Raw genomic sequence first — 18,580 nt, forward strand, 5'->3', positions numbered from 1 at the left:
CATGCGCCTGTTGGTCAGCCGTGGCGGCTTGTGTGTCTGTGGCCTCAGTTGTAGCCCCTTGGGATGCAGCGAGGTCCCCACCTTGCTACCGTTGAAGGGCCTCCAGAATGGCGAGGGCCCTAGAATTGGCCACAGTCGTGGCTAGATCACCGGTGGCCACAGGGCCCTCATTTCGGTGGCTAAGGGGTTGGCATTGGCATAGCATAAGCTTGGTAACCACAGTCGTGTGGACTTTTGTATCGATGTGGCTGGGGATTCAACCGCCTGGGCCATCACCCTAGCAGTTTTCTTCTTTGGCGGCATCCTACCTCTCCTCGTGCTTCTACACTTATTCTCTCCCTATGGACGGCGCCAACTGTTGGTGAAAGAAAGTGTCTTCCATGAATAAAATGCGGCGAGAACTAACTCACATGAGTGGTTCAAGTTTGAAACAGAAGTGGAGAGGGTAAGAGTGCCTAGAGTTCTTAGAAAAAATCTGTCCTCCTTAGCTTGGTGGCCAAGGGTTAATGTTTATACTGATATTTAAAGTGTGAATGTGCAAACATACCCATATGAGGCTGGTAGACATACAAGTTCTTTGTTGTACAATAGGGCATAGGGACAGCCCCGTAAATCATCGCTACGGCTAGCGAGATGGTTATCCTAGCTGCTGGTCACCCATTCTGGTGCCGCACTGCTCTAGTGTGTCAGGCGGCCACCACTTGCATTAGCGTATCAGGCAGCAACCACTTGACGGGTATTAAATGTTTGTCACTTCACTGCAAGTAGGGCGGCCTGTGGGCCCTGCTTCTGGTTGATCTTTCTGAAGGACCGATAGCTATGGGAGTCTGGAGGGACCTAAAGGCATGGCCTCCGGAACCCCTCTAGAGCCATAGGGTCCCGGATGGGTCCTAAGCCCGATGTTCCACGGGCCTAGATCGATGGAGCCCAAGGGTGTTGGGGGTCTGAAAAGGATCGGTGACGTCCTAAGAGGGGGTGAATTAGGGCACTTAAAAATCTAAACCAAATTGGCTCCAACAACTTCACAAGATAAACATATATCACTTTCTATCTAAATGTGCTCTAGGTTTATCTCGTATGTCTATTCTACCATTCAAAACGTTTGCAACCTATAGCCAATTCTAGCAAACTACTCTAGAAAAGTAAATGTACATAGGTAATTACAAGAATGTAAATGCGAAAGCGTATAGATGGTAGAGAAAACAAACTCGGTACAAGGGATTTTTATCTCGTGGTATCGATGGCATGAATGTCACCCCTAGTACATGTTGGAGCTCCACCAAAGATAAGCTCCCGGTCGCTAAGACTCTTCTGGTCACAACTCTTGAGTCACCAAATCAATAAGACAATACCTCAACCAGATGGCCACAAAGGTAAGGTCTCACCACTAGCCTCTCTCCCAATCACTTGTCGCCGTCTTCACTTCGGAGCTTAAGCCACCAAGGCAAATGTCTCCGCATCCCCGTACACGTGTCTTGCCACCGCTCTACACCAAGTTGAAGGGCCAACAAGCTTGAGCAACTCTGGCTCAAGGTGCCAGCGAGTCAGCATGACTCCAAGGTACCAATGTACCACCCGGTACAAGCAAGGATCGCTCCTCGATCCAGTCTCTAGGTACCAATCACCTAGCAACACTCTCTCTAAGCCTAAAAGCACTAAACACTCACTAATATTATACTTAATTACCTTGGATGATCACTTTAAGCACTTTGGTGGCTTGGATGTCTTCTCAAGTGTCTTTGTGTTTCTCTGGACTCTAACAGCATGCCACACCTTTAAATAACTGAGGGGAGGGGTATTTATAGCCTTAAACCTACCAATTAGCCGTTTTCCCAACGGCTCATAAAAGCCATTAACACTGGACGATCCGGCGAGAAACAGTAGTACTAACACCGGATCATCCGGTGAGTACATCTTTATAGACTAGCTGTTGCACTCCCACTCAAAATCATCTTGAACTCTGGATACTCCGGTGAGATCTTTAACTCTATAAGCGGACCTTCCAATGAGTTCACTTGAGTCCAACCATGCCACTTCTTTTCTGCAAGAAATGCTCCAATGTGTTAATCTTCAGAGCAACAGACCTTCCGGTGCGCTATTCTTCATTCTTCAACACTTATCGTCACCTCTATAAGAAATGCTCTGGTGTTAGTTCTTCATCTTTTCCTCTGCACTGGAAAATACTCTGGTGCACTTCCTTCAGTGTGCACAAGTCAAGCACCAGACTATCTGCTCAACTGTTCTCCATTCTTCAGCATAGCGCCCTTCTCTGGAAGAATTGCTCCAGTGTATATCTTCCGCTAATCACTGGACCTTCTGGTGAGTTCAAGTTCTTCTATCGCGAGCCAAAATACTACGGTGTGCACCTTCTTCATCAACACCAGACTATCTGGTGGTTTCTTCAGTTCTGCTCTTCTCTGCAGATAAAGCTCTGGTGCTACTCCTTGTTGAGCACCGAACTATCCGGTGAAGTCTTCAGCCTTCTCTCCCCCTTTGTCAGATATGCTCCTGTAAGTTTAACACACAGAGCATCGGACCATCCAATAGGAGCAATTCTTCTGAGACTTCTCCAATTCAGTCAATCTTTGTCCCGACTGCGGTAGCTTCTTTATGTATTACATCTATAAGATCTACTAAAGCATATACTTGATAAACATGTTAGTCCCAATAATTATATTATCATTAATCATTAAAATTATAATCATAACCTAATAATATCATTTTTGCTACAGAGTCCTTGATGGTGACCCTCAACAACTGTATATCGGTCTATATATGTCAAATTTTTCAAAAGGATGACTAACTCATATGCTCAGGCGGCTGCAATTTTCTTGTATTGATTTCAATCACATTTCTTGATTCATCTTTCAAATTTGTCTTGAATTATTCGTGTTGTGAAGGACAATGAATATTAATAGTTGTTCTATCATAGACAAAAAGAACAAGTTTAGGTTTGGTGAAAAATCACGAAATTTATAATAAAAAAGGTTCTAAACTAGGCAAAGTAAACAATGAATGACGCAACTCTGTACGATCATTCTCGAAGCACGGCCACTTGTGTGTAGTGTGTGTCCGATCGTCCTTTAATTTGTTTTACTCATCATGCACGTCGTCGGATGGATGGAGACGTACATAGCTAGCTGGTTTACACTGCCGACATGGCCAATTTGCAACACTTGACGCGTCGACCATTGATCGGTCATTAGCCACATAAAACTAAAAGTAGCAATTAAGCTTTAACCAATAATGTTTCGTCCATATGCACTCACATATATATATATATATATATATATATATATATATATATATATATATATATATATATATATATATATATATATATATATATATTTACAACTTGTTATTCGTACTGCACACATCCCCCAGTTACAATCTGAAACACTGTGAGTTACTACCTGTTAGGTAGATCAGTTACAACTTCACGTCCAGAAATGCATAATTGCAACACGAGAAGTTAACACTGTGAGTTACAACTTATTATTCACATTGCGCATATCCCCCAGTTACAACTCGAAACACGGTAAGTTACAACTTGTTAGGTAGACCAGTTACAACTTCATGTACATAAATGCATAATTGCAACACGAGAAACTAACACTGTGAGTTACAACTTGTTATTTGCACTACGCACATCTCTCAGTTACAACCTGAAACACTGTGAGTTACAACTTGTGTGGTATGCGCAGACATGAACTACAGTGAGCATACCTACAGAATATACATATAGTGTATATATATAGTCTCTAATATTGGCAAAAATCTAAAAATAAACAATATATTAGCGTATTTGTAAATCTAGTACCTATATTCGACACCTTAAACACAAAAAAATCGATTCCAGTACCAAAGGCGCCAAAAACTCCTGTATTCAGCACCTCGCGTATTGAATAGAATAGTGTTGTATTCGTCACCTCAGGTGTCGAATACAGGTTGGTCGTTCTCACGTCGCGTCGTGTCGCTGCTTTCGGTGCACCCAGTTATGTCGTGTTGCGTCATTTCGCTTTTGTCAGTTCTTTAAACCCACACGCTACTATCACTAAACCGACGTGATATTGTCCCTGCGTTAATTAGTTAGCCCCGCACTATCGTGTTTCGCTATAAGAAGAGATTGGGCTAGTAAGGAGCCGCAACGCGAGTACAGAGGAGACGAGCAATGCCAATGCAAGCAAGGGAGTAAATAAGAGGAGAAGCAGTAGCGTAGTGCGTGGAGAGGAGAAGCAGCGCAAGGTGAGGAGTAGCAGCAATGCGAGGATGGGAGAATCAGCCCGAGACGAGGAGGAGCAGTAGCGTGAGTTGCAGTAATTACTTAAATTATTATTAATTAATACTTGTAGCAATAATAGTAAGTAGAGTAAGTAGATTTATATAATAGTAATTAGCATGAACTTAATTAGTCAGTGTAATTAGATTTTTTAATTAATTTAATAATATGATGACCAAGTGGTGGCACTTTGTGCTTGTGGAGGCGAAGGATAGTGGCCTAGTGCATGCATGCTCTTCATAGGTGTAAGTCAGGTGTTATGCAATGAGAGAAAAGAGAGATAAATAAAAGAAAAAGAAAGAGTAAAGAATAAAAAATAAAATTCAGAAAGATCTAAAAAACTTGAGTTTGATAGAAATATTTGATTAAAATCACAATGCACTAAAAAGATTGTCAATTTGAATTTTTTTAATTAATAGTGGTGTGCACATATTTAATTAGTATTTTAATTTAATCTATTAAAACAGTAGTGCGTACAAGAACTCATGCCCTTAGTTAAAAAAAAGAAGCAGCTATGAAGTCAAATAGAATAATATTTTTAGTGTCTTCTACTTACCGTAGATTAGTCCCTTTCACTCTATAGCTCACTCAGTATAAAAAAAAATCTATGAATAGATTAATAGTGCATTGTCAAATGTGAGCACTGAAATTTTGCTAAGAACTATAGACATAGTAGTATTCACCGTAAAAAGGAGACGATCACCCGAGTTGAGAGCGGCATGCTGATGCTTCTGACTTATAAAAGAGTAAATGTGGTATAAAGAAAACTTGCAAAACTACCTTCTAAAATAGTTTTGAAGTCAATTTATAGTGAGATTGAATATTTGATCAATATAACTTTAATTCTAGTTTAATTAATATTTTATTTCAATATTAAATATTAATTATTTCATTTGAATTCAATATTGGTGATTTAATTAGCATTGTTAATTACTTAAATATTTAGCGTTGTTAAGTATAGTCCTATTTAATTTTTATTGTTAATTTATTTATTATTTATCAAGGGGTGTAATCAGGTTTGTATCGTATATACATCTAAATAATTATTTTATTAGATGTACGTTTGTTTAGCAGATACAGTATGACTTTCCATATTTATATAGAGAACATCCCGTAATTTTGCATGTGAGGCTTGTAACAATTTAGAACTACAAGCACGTAGAGAGTTCGGTTGAGATATCTAATAACCTAGATGGCATGAAATCACATGTTATGAGTTTTTTACGTGTCAACCAGCAATCCATATTGTTATCCTAGAGGGTGTGGGCATGACTTGTTCCAAACAGCTCGGTCGTTGTCCATACTTGTTTGTGATGAGAAGAAACAACGTATGGGTTTTGTACTCACGAAAGTTATTGGAGGAGAACTTTGATATGGGAGTGTACGTAAATATAGTGTCACGGCTGGTGCAAGATTATGCAATGACTATCATTGAAGGATCAGGTCAGTATGTGATGCATGAAGAGGATGGAGAGCATGTCGGGGAGGGCATTTCCGGTAGAGAGGGAACTAGAGTGGACCCTTCTAAGGTAGATGCAGGATGCATGGATGATGAAGCCTATGATAGCAGGGATGAAAAAGCTGTTGACAACAATGACTTGGTACATGAGATCTAGTACTTTAGTGGTGTTAGGCTGCTGGATTGTGCCATCGTTGAGTATAACACATTACCTAACCAAGGATACCAAAATAGTGACATCCAAATTGGGCAACAGTTTCATAATAAGAGGAAGGTCATCCACTTTATTAGCAAATATGCCATAACGACAACAAGGGACCACAAGTGCGCCTAGTCTAACCCTACGGAGTATGAGGTCAGGTGTATCAAGCACCCAAATTGTCCTTACTTCGTACGAGCAAATATGCCGAAATATGAGAACTATTTTGTGATCAGTAGACACACTCCACATACATACAGCGAAGAGGCTATTAGGAATGTGAGCCACGCCGTTGATGCGAGGTTCATAGCCTAACTCCTCATCACTCTTGTTGGCACGGACATTTGTTTGTTGCCAAAATCCATTATCGAGGAGGTGCAGACTAAGACAGGTATGCTGATCAATTAATATACCGTGTGGTGAGCGAAGCAAAAGGTGTTGAAGATGCTGTTTGGAAGTTTCGATGAGTCTTACAATTATGCTCCGATGCTACTGTAGAAGATTGCCATGATGAATCTAAGGACTCAATGAGCCATGGTGGATAAGCCGATCAAGCTAGAGGATGAGTCATATAGCACCACTAACCGATATCTCATTATGTTATTCTGGTCCTTTGGATAATGCACCAAAGCTTTCAGACATTGCAGACCAGTTGTATATGTGGATGCCACATTTCTGAGTGACAAGTACCATGGTACCCTTATGACAGCGATAGTGGCAGATGCAAATAGTCAGATCATTCCTCTCGCCTTTACAATGGTTGAGAGTTAGAACAATGATAGGTGGTTGCGATTCCTCACTTTGATGAGGACACATGTCGTGGAAAACGGGAACAAGTTTGCATCATCTCATATCGCAACAAGGGTCTTCTGCATGCATTGGACATGCCGTATGATAGAATAAACAACTCCATTACATGGCCTGATGTGGAGAGAAGATGGTGTATGCGACACTTGCGAGAAAACCTATACATAAGGTACCGTGGCAGGTTTCTTGTAAAGAGATTCAAAGGGTTATGTTTGTAGAACAAGCTGGCAAAGTTCAACGTGATATGGAGAGAGTTAAATAAGACCACTCGCAAGATAATATCAACAAGCATAGGAGGACCATCTGCAAATGCAAATGGTTGGGGGATAAACTATCTTTAGATGTTTATATGCTACATTTAGCCAGTGGATAGCGAAAAAGCCAAAGGAGCGTTGGGCCCTAATCCATGACACTCACGGTGCCAGATTAGCGCATAGAAATTAAATGATCATATTGTACCCTTTCTTATGTAAATAGTCCTTCTAAAATTATTGTATCCTATATTAGGTACATCAACATAACAACGAACATAGCGGAGACGTTGAACAATGTTCTAAAAAAGTATGGGGCCTCCCATTCTGTGTTATCATTGAGCTCACATTCTATAGAATGGCGGACTACTTTCGAGACTGGAGTAATGCTGCTATGAATTACAACATGCTGTTCGCACCTAAGGTAGAGAAAATCATAATCAAAAGGAGGAACAAGGCACATTTTCATCGAACGACAATCTATGACCTGGCCAATAATAAATTCGAGATCATGTGCCACCATAGGTATGCTTCAGGGTATACCGCAGGAGACACCATGCAACAATATCAACTTAGGCCCTATGAGGTGAAGTGCACCGGTAATAAGCTAAAAGTACACTATATCTCATGCTTGCATGTCTTAGCCACTTGTAGGGACATGGGCGGCAATGACGGATCATAGTACGTAACACCGTACTTCACGATCGATGCATTGAGGAGCACATGGCTTCCAAAGATACGGCCCTTCAACATCAGAAGCAGCTACAAAGTGATCGAGGGACCTAAGTGGGTACTTTATCCCCGAGCATGATGCACAGATCCTGGAAGGCCTAGAGCCACGAGACTGCAAGGTGACATGGATGAAGCAGATGTTATTGACAGGCTACGCAAGTTTGGTCCATGCCCACCGGATGCAGACGAGGCTACAATTATATAGTATTATGAGGTGTACTTGTACGTCCTGCTGGGAGCCATCATGTTCTGCAACATGGTAGGCGATTATGTCATCTCTCATATTGTATGGTTAGCGAGTCAGCTCACGTCACATCCTTATCAGTTGACATCTTAGAGTTAGAGATCTGTTGTGCTGGCTGCCACCTACAGAGGATTGTGTGATGCAACCCAGCGATCAAAGAAGAAGGGGTCAGTTACAAATTGCCTACACCTCTTACAGCTATGGAGCTAGGAGTACCTCCTGGTTTATCGACAATGGGTGCTCAAGAGCTACTATCTAGTCTCTATCTCCGATAGCATTGCAGATGACATGAGGCCTGAGATGGGGTATTGGTGGATGCATGCCAGGCTGAGATGGAGTCAGCAGTAAGACCATAGTAGCTACTCCTGGGTGATCAATGATTTGGACGTCCCTAGCGCTGATCTCGTGGAGTAGGATCCATGGCGTATGGCACGAGTGGCCGAAATTGCGACTGGAGGGCTCATCGCATCATATTGTTGGAATGACTCAAACTTATGGATGACCAAATGCTTCTTATTGTACATGAACAACGTGGAAGCATATTCTCCTGAGCGTGTACAGAGGCAGTTCGGGTACCAACAAGTGGTGCCAGTACCTCCTCACGAGATGCCGGTTGAGTACACGAGTGAGTGTGTTATTGTAGATAGCATTAGTACCTTTGGTGATCCATGTTAATAAATTATAACTATTTCTGCCACGTACAGGAGGATCACACAAGGGAGCGGAGGCATGCGGGATTGGGCATCCAAGAATGCCGAGCACCTACAGAGGTGGACGGAGTCAGCCACGGTGGATGTCGTCATTCCTGCTGGACAATACGACAATGCCATGTACTGGGAGTACCTTTCGTGGTACCGTCCGTGCACGCATACCACCTTACTCAGCTAACTTGTAGAGCTGGGCCCCAGACCCTTCCCAGAGGATCATGTCCGCCTTCTTCATGTTGTCGTAAGTGTTGCGGTACTTATAACGATTTCTATTAGTGAAACCTCTATATTACTGAGATGGCTCTCATCTTATATAGACTGATGAGGCATATGAGATGCATACACCGACGAAGTAAGTTTTGGGGAAGCAAGCAAGTCATCAATGCGGAGGGATCGGAACCCTCTCCTAGACTATATGAGGATGAAAGGGTCCTGCTTCCTGTCCACTATACATGGACTAGGTGGTTGTGCACCGCGTTGGAGGGGGTATGACCGACTAGCCATAGACCCGTCCAGTGCCTCCCACAGTAGGTGCTCGTCCAGTGCTTGTGACTAACCTACTCAGGCACAGTCATAAGAGGCACCTTCTATTTCGGAGCATCGCGAGGAGTGCACGCAGTCTCCTATGCTCGAGTAGTGTACAGTAGGTTCACAGGTCCCGTAGTGGACACAGCCTCCTCGGTTTGCGCTAACACCTCCGCCTACAACATTGACTCGTCACGAGGATGTCGTTGACTGCACGCAACAGACGCCTGACTGGAGCGGCACGTATAATTTTGACTGGGCTGTTGCAATGCAGGCCGCCAGCTTCACCGAGCTCCTCAGCATATAGTATCCCCAAAATCCCGATGCACCTAGGGGTTCATAGTGGTACGAGCAGGGCGAGCTTTCGGCACACCGGACTCCATTGGAGCACATTCTAGGGGCATCCACATTGCCGCATGAGGATCCTTCTTCATGGTACATGAAGGGTAGAGTTAGCGGGGCGGGATACATATTCGGTAGAGGTCCTATAGGGCAGAACGATGATGATGACAAGTAAGGGAACATGAGGCAGGGTTCAGCACAGGCCACTGTGATGAGGGCAACACACCCACCAAACGTGTACACTCCTGAGGATTATGTACAGCTTTGTCATTGCTGAGTCACCAGTGCAATTGTTCGATGCACTTGTACTTGTTAATGACACGTATATTATTGATTTTATTGTCGTAGTCATTCTTATTATGTATTATTAATTATATTGTTAATTTAATTATTTTTAATTTATGTAATATTTGTCAAATAATTCTGGCATATAATTTATGTAATATTTGTCAAATAATTATGAATTTAATACTTGTTTAATATTTCTTAAATAATGAGGGATTCGTGCTTTGGTGCGAAGCCATAATGTTGCACTGAAGGAGCAATAAATCTATGGTGGGATCTTTGAGTATAGGTTTTCCATGAAAACCTACAATAATTCATATAGCACTTAATGCCTCATTGAGGGTTGTGCATGAAGGGAATGATGATCCCTTCAAATACAGCAACCTAATCCAAATTGTGGCCAAATTACATGCAAAACCCTTATGTTCTGCTTTAACCGCTCCGCTCAAACATATAACCACCAAGAACCTTGGGGCCCTTTTGCACGAGTAGCGGCAAATGTATCTCAGGGTGTGCAAACTGACCGACCATTCTTTTGTTCTAGATTTCTCTATGAGGCAAAAAATGATAGTGATGTTGCCTAGTGAGTATGCATCCCACACTCAGGTTCGTAATTTCCTAATGCTCCTCTTTCACGTTAGGTGTTCCTGGAAGATACACAGTTGATCAACAAAGACATCACAAACTTATTGGTGATGTGCATGCTCTTTGGCGGTGGTGTCATGTCTGGTTCGCGTACAAGACGATGATGGTCAGCGAACCTAAGGGGTATAGGGGGCACCCTCTACTAGCCATCTAAAAAATGACGAGGACGATGAGGATGATAACTTTATGCCCCAATTCCTCGATGTTCCAGCAGCAAGACAGGAGAAGGTTCAATGATCACTGTAAGAGGACGTTCACGCACCACATCAAGATGGCGTACAACCTACAAGAAAATAGGACATGCTACTACCGTGATAGCTCAAGATGACGACGACGATGACATTTTCATGCCACAACAACCCCTCCCTCCGAGGCCTCCATCTCCGGAGGGCATTGTTGACCCTAAAAATTATGGTGGATTTGTTGATACCCATCCTTATAACTTCCCTTTAACACCTCGAATATGACAACTATCTTATCCTGATAGCATTGACAGGCACAACTGGCATTCTTTCACTAATTTACGTTGGTACTTTCCTCCGCCATCTTGAGATGATCTAAGTATTCAACATCTATGCACTATGAACTATACAAATAGCAGGCAGAACTATTTATTTTGTTTACGAACTATTTGTGAATTATTCGTCTAATTAATGTGATGGTAAGTTTATTATATTAAGTACTATCCAAGAACAATTCTTTCTAACATATGAAAGGTATTTGTGAGCTCAGACTTTAGACACGCTATTGTATCACCAGCACTTTGGGGACTAACATTAATTGCAAATCTAAAATCAACAATATGATTGTATGAACTGTTCAGTCTTGGACTGTACTTGCTTTAGGATGAATGATTAAAGTAGGCTTTGACTTAGGATTAAGATCAAAGGAATAGATGTTACTTCTACACTCACTCAAAATCAACAGTTTTCACAGGGAATGCTTCATAGGATTCTATACCTCTATACAGAGGCAACAGTAACTCATTGATAAACTTTTGCAGAATGAAATGACAACACCAAGTAACAACTTTCACAGGGAATCTCTGTCTATCATAACTTTTTCAGCTTTCACTGGGAATCCAATATTCCAGCCCCCAACCAAGCGCATGCACTCAGTCTATATACCAACCCCCAACCACCATAAATAACCTCACCCTCATCCATGGATAGACCACTCCTTCCTCTGCTCTCTCAACTACAATATCTTCCCTCGCTCCACTAAGCCCACCCAAGAAACATTGATGGGTTTTCATCCTCCAGGGTGGCGAACCGCCAATGTGCTTCTGTGGTGGCCCTTATAGACTTCGTGAGTCTCAGGACATCTCCTACACCTATGACCTTCTCTTCTTTATGTGTGCCAACTATCAGTACGATAAGCCTCAATATGGAACGTATGAGTACCCACCGATATAGCGATGTATATCACTAATGTGGCACTTTCCGTACGATTTCATGAAGTCTTACTAATCTACCCTCTTGTTTTATTTGTCCAATCTCCTCCACCTATTTATGACTTCATAGAATGACTGGACATAGAGCAAAATGCGCACCAGAAGCGGTAGATCGACATGAGCATGCAGTGAAGAAGGGAAGCGTACGAACGTCGGGAGTACGAGCAATAGCAGGAGAACTACTGCTCAAGCATCAGGAGGAGGAGCGCGTCGCGGCTCAGGCACGCGAAGCAAAGAGGAAAAGGAAGCGAGAGGGGGCTCATCGTGCTAAATCAGAGGATCCCGATGCCCTGCGAAAGGGCAAATATCCTAGGTGCACTCAGTAGAGAGCACCTATTGTAACCCAGTTTATTTTTATTCCCTAAGGCGTATTTGGTTTAGCAGTGGTACGCTATTAAGTTAGTTTTTTGGCGTACCATATATGTCAGCATTTGTTATCGTCATCTCTTTATGGTTAGGATCTATTTGCACAGCGACGAAAAATCCTATATCTCATATAATGTTTATCAGCGTATATAACCTCTACACCAAATTATATGATAATCGTATTTCACAACTATTATTGTTCGACAAATTAGATTTTGTATCCTCTCGACGTTACTTCACTAAAAAGTTACCTACACAAATACATTAAATAAATAGTAAAATGTCGATAAAATTACGTTGAAACAAATTTACACACACTCACTCATCCAGTCCCTTTCTTTATTTATTCGCTCGTGCCTTGATAAAAAACAAATTATGCTACTGCACTCTATTCAGTCCTACTATCACCAATAAGTATTGCACTCTTTGCAGAAAGATGATACAAAATGATACACATTCACTAATCAAGTTTCTTTCTTTATTTATTCGCTTGTGTCCTAATGAAATAAAGTTGTGCTGTTGTATTTTATTCAGCTTCGAAATGACACATGACAAGATGCAACGTAGGGACAAAGCAAGACCGACCTGTATTCGGTATCTGAGATGCTAAATATGGTACTATTCATCGTAATCGGCACCTCAAGTGCCGAGCACAAAGAGTTTTCAGCACATGAGGTGCCAAATACAGTGAACAATGTCGTATTTGGCATCTTATGTACCGAATATATGAGGTTTTGGTGTCTTAAGTACCATAATTGATTTTTTGATGTCTAAGATACCAAATATAGATGCTAGATTTATCAATATACCGATATATCATCTATTTTAACAAATACGATATTGTTTGTTGTCTATTTTTAGATTTTTTTTTTTCCCTCTAATGTATTATGATACTACATCGGAATGTAGACACACAGCCACAGACTTGATCAACTTGTCCCGTGGATTTGCGTGAAACTGTGATCAGCTACCTACCTACCAGGGCACCTACCAGACAGCGATGATGATATCATGCAGCGAGCTGGCTCATGTGAACCTGAAACCGAGAATACGAATTTGTTTCCGCATTGCCCGCCACAAGCTGGAGACGATAACTTTGACTTAGCTAGCTAGCTACTAGATTAGCAGTGCATATATATGGTCGCATGAGCACGTACGTACTCATCTCTGGGCCTCTCGTAAATTTTTTACATTTTGATCTTTTTTTAAAACATATTCTTTCAATATACCATAAAAAATAATTTCTAAAAATTAACATTTTACATGGTGCCATGATTTTTAACACCGTGGTTGAATAACATAGTGTCATAATATTTAGAGTTGCGTTACCGATATTCTATTTTAGACTTGGAATATCATATAACGTGGTAACTATCAATGAGTCAATTATTACAGCATCGTGCTATTCAAATACAGCACCAAATCTCATTGCATCGTAAATGAGTCCATTTTTCGACATTATTTTTTCCATAGACCCATAGGTAGAAAAGTTTTAAATAAGGACAAATTCTAAAAATTCCACCCCCTCATGACCTTAGCTTGCCTCCTAAGTACGTAGACAGTCGCCCGTGCGACACAAATGTAACGACTTCATGGGCACATATATATGTATCAGATTAATTTGTTAGATATACACTACTACAAAAACCCTCTTCATTATCGGTTCTAAAATCTCCTTCACTGTCAGTTTTGCAGCCGACAGTGGGTAACGAGAACTACCGGCTCCATGGACCGGCAGTGAAAGGGGCTATCACTGCCAGCTGGTGGTTTCATCTAGTAGTGATTTCCAAAACATCACTGCCGACTGAAAGCTTCAATTGTCAGTATTGTACCTCTCCTCCTTCTACTTTAGCCCTATCCTCCCTCTCTGCCCTCTCTCTCTCCTCGATCTATCCGTCTCTCTCACACTCAATACATACATACAATGAGACATATGTAAAGTAAATTAATAATAAAAATACCTTCATTAATACATAGTAATTCATATTACATATATATAATAATTTTCACAGGAAAAAAAATCGGTTAAGTCAGTCCTGTATCTCTTACCGCTCCCGCATGAATAGGGACGGTGCGGAAGCCGGCGCTCGATCTGGTCGCTGCTCACGCGTAAAGGCTTTGTTATTTTATGTCAAGGAGAACGTTTGGTAGCACAGACGGGTGACGTGCCATTGTGCCAAGTCGATGAGCACGACTGCTCGATTAACAATGCAAGAATCACGCGTAAAAGCTTTGTTATTTTATGTCAAGAAGAATGTTTGGTAGCGCAGACGGGTGACGTGCCAATGCAAGAGTCATCATGGTCATCATCCCGATCTATCCGATGAGGCTTACGTTTTTGTTTCGTCCGGCCCGTGACTTGAAGGTGCCCCACGCCAGGCGTACCCAGCTGGTTTTAATTCTGGCCACCTCCTGCACCTTGCATTGAGTTGTCCCACGTACCATTAGTTCTACATATATACTCACTCCTATGGCATGCATGCATATCTGTCTTGTTTACATGCATTATATATAGCAATGAACATTATATATTAGCTCATTAGCTGTGTATACATGTATGTATACAAGCATGTATAGCTATCTACCTTGCTAGGCTGCAGGCATATATACTCCTGTATACGTACGTACGTATAGTAGTAGCGCAGCGCATACTCTCTATCAACTACTTAATTACTGTACATTCTGAAACACGGAAGGTCGTCATGATATTGCTGGCCCGGCGTGCCTGATGTACGTTTCTTTTTAGAGGAACCTGATGGTACGTATGGTCTATATGACCTATCTATCTATTGCTTTCTGGGCCTCATGCGGTGCATATGGATACACGCATGGGCCCATTTAGGCCTCACGAGGCTTCACGAATTAGCAAAGGCTGGGGTTCAAAAAAAAGCAAAGGCTCACACAGTTAATATAACTTCACGGGAGGCGCTAAATGTCAAACGACTAAAAAAGTCAATACTACAGTCGACCGATCAGAATCGTTGGATTCACATCCAATCGTCCATAGCCATCTACTGTTCATCTTCCTCACACGGCTGCTTTCTTCTTCTCTCTTCGCTGCAGCGCCGCTTAGGCCTCACCCACTAGGAAGATGTTTGCGATCCGTCTGCTATTCACATACGCACTGAACGGCGGCGTGCATGTGTGGACCGATCGATCGTGTACACAGGACATCGAGTGGACACATGCATGTCTGGACATACATTATTATATGTACAAGAGATCGACTACATACATACATGTAAGCACCGATCATCGAGTCGTATGCAGCAGCGTTACGTGTAGGCTGGCGACGCCCAGCGTGATGCTAGACCATTTCTTCCATGGCTCCGGTAGAAGTCACGAGATCGACGACCTGTGTGCCTGATTGAACCGATATCAAACTGAACAGTGATGGACCATGCATGGTCGCTCGCGAAATGACACGATACCAAACAGGGCATACATGACACACATTATATATCGTACAGCTAGTGGGTACTGGGAATTATCTGGAAAGTTGAAACGCGCTACAGTACTACTTTAGAGTACACCGATCTTTCCGAACCACTATACGGTGATACCACCCGGGGACGCAAACCATCCAACGACTCCATCGTCTTTCCCATGGCGGATTCAGTGCCATAGCGTTAGGTAGACATCAAACTTATACTTAAATCGTATACATATATTAGTCCAATTCTTATACGATTTGGTCAACTATCAAAATCATGTGTTATGTGTAGACAGTTTAACCAAAATCAAAATATGTTTACAGTACCTACATATTATGTCTGGCACATTGCTTACTTGATACGACGACTTTAAGCTACATAATGCTTCTTAACCTATTATCTTAGTAAAAAAAATTAAAAAACATTATTTTCATTATAAATAGCTGTTGATTAATTGTATTTTACATGACTCTTTATCTATGTATTTAATTTTTATAAAAAAATTCTAAAGCTATACTTGATATGGATCTTTATTTTTCTATTCCAACACCTAACCAGTGACGGAGCTTGATCGCAGAACTAGGGGATTGGTGTAACTAAATAAGCTTAAATGTCAATAAACAGTAGCCATGGCACACCTGGCCATAACTAAGCTTCTCCCCTGCGTCTAACCCCAATTTTATTTTTTATTAATTTTCTTTTATTTAGACAGATATTTTGCTCGCAAACTATATAGATATTGTACTACTAATTTTTATATCTTTTAATTTCGAATTTATCTAATTATTAATCATATTTGATATGTACTTTTTGATTAAATCTACCGTTAGATGTTCATAATATGATAATTTTGTGACTTTGATATTAAAATAATAATAGATTAATCCCCTTTGCTCCCCTATAAATAGCACCCAAACGCTCCCTGCTGCTTGCACTGCCAGTAGCTGAGGGAGAGGCAGAGAGCAGCTTATAAGCACTACGTACAGTAGTGACCCAGCCATGGCGAAGAAAGTCGCTGTGCTCGCCACGCTCCTCACTCTGAACCTCCTCTTCTTCACCTTCGCGGACGCCTGCGGCTGCAAGTGCGGCTCCTGCCCTAGTCCAGGCGGGGGCGGCGGTGGCGGCAGCGGTGGGGGCGGCAGCGGCGGTGGAGGCAGCGGCGGAGGAGGCAGCGGTGGGGGCGGCAGCGGCGGTGGAAGCGGTGGCGGCAGCGGTGGAGGAGGCAGCGGCGGAGGAGGTAGCGGTGGGGGCGGCAGCGGTGGCGGCGGCAGCGGTGGAGGCGGGAGCGGAGGGGGAGGAGGCAGCGGTGGTGGAGGAGGCGGCGGCGTGAGCGGGCAGTGCCCGATCGACGCGCTGAAGCTTGGAGTGTGCGCGAACGTGCTGAGCGGGCTGATCAACGTGACCCTGGGGACGCCGCCGAGGACGCCGTGCTGCAGTCTGATCCAGGGGCTGGCGGACCTGGAGGCGGCAGTGTGCCTGTGCACGGCGCTGCGCGCCAACATTCTGGGCATCAACCTCAACCTGCCCATCAACCTCAGCCTCCTCGTCAACTACTGCGGCAGGCGCGTCCCCACAGGCTTCCAGTGCACCTGATCTCATCTCATATGATCCATATATATGCACGCACGCGCGCATGAAGGATATATTACTTTGAATAAGTGTTTGCTTTGTTGTTAATCATCCTGTCCTCTGTGTGTGATCGATCGTGTCGAGAGGGGACGCGACCTCTACCTATCTATTCTATATATAAAAAAAAGTGATGGCTAGCTACGGAAGTTATTTAGCATGTGTACGTGTGGCTAGCTCAGTGGCTCCAATGTCGGTATGATCATGTACGTATAACCAACACATATATACATGTCGATCATGCATGATGTACTTGTGACACTGGGATCTAGGTTTCTGTGCTGTGCGTACGTGATATGGGCCAGATTTGTCGTACGTACGTATGTATTCGCAATGTACTTCTGTAGTATGGATTTCCTGTTTCCACGTACCGTTGTTTGCTCTAAAGAGGTGTTTCAATTCGTTGTTCCTCTTTTAATTTGGGCTATAGTAATAAAAAGGTCATATGTTACTAGTACCACAAGATTGTGGGGGTGTAAAACATTCATCTGCACTTCATTTCATCCATTGTGATTTTCATGTGCATGCATGGGTTTCCATACGAGCATGGTCTCAGTTCTCAAATTTTTCCTGTGATCGTACGTACCTAAGAAATCGATCATGTATATCACGGCATGAGCAGACGACTCGACAAGGGCGCCTGACACCCGATGAGCTCCCTGATCAGCCTCCGTTTACGTCAGCTTGGATTGAGATCAATGTTGCGTCTCATTACGACCAAGAGTATTGGTTAACTACATACAGTGAGTGCTTGATCGATGGATCAGCTGATCTTGTCGGCACTGTACTCTTGCTCGGTTAAATGCTTAGCATCTGGGCGGCATCGTACTTACATTTCTTACAGGCTGGCCCCTTAATTTGAATGACATTATAGTTCTTCAGCAGTATCATTTGCGAGATCTCCACGAGCTACACATACATTTCCTATGATGAATACTTGCATGTCATGATAGGATGATCTTTTAGCAATTTGACCGCTCCGCCCACTATATTTTTCATGGAAAAACCAAATTCACTTAGGAAAAAAATCACGAAATGACTAGCAATCTGGCATGCCACTAAACTTCTTACAGTTCTTACATTAGTAATATCAACCGCATGCTTTAAAGAACATGTGAATATACAGAACGTAGGACAGTTTGAAGATTAGGGTAAAAATTCAAAAATAGATAACATATTGCATCGTATTTATCAAAATAGATAAAATGTTAACGTATTTACTA

At 42.4% G+C, this 18,580-nt stretch overlaps 1 protein-coding gene across 1 annotated transcript; it reads left to right on the forward strand.

The window, feature by feature from the left end:
* Positions 1–16,668: 16,668 nt before the first annotated feature.
* Positions 16,669–17,616, forward strand: LOC133911343 (putative glycine-rich cell wall structural protein 1). The gene has a single exon (XM_062353548.1). It carries the CDS (start codon positions 16,731–16,733, stop codon positions 17,322–17,324), a length of 594 nt encoding a protein of 197 aa, XP_062209532.1. The 5' UTR covers positions 16,669–16,730; the 3' UTR covers positions 17,325–17,616.
* The last annotated feature ends 964 nt before the right edge of the window (positions 17,617–18,580 follow it).

This window comes from Phragmites australis, chromosome 3 (genome assembly GCF_958298935.1).
Source record: "Phragmites australis chromosome 3, lpPhrAust1.1, whole genome shotgun sequence".
NCBI lineage: Eukaryota > Viridiplantae > Streptophyta > Magnoliopsida > Poales > Poaceae > Phragmites > Phragmites australis.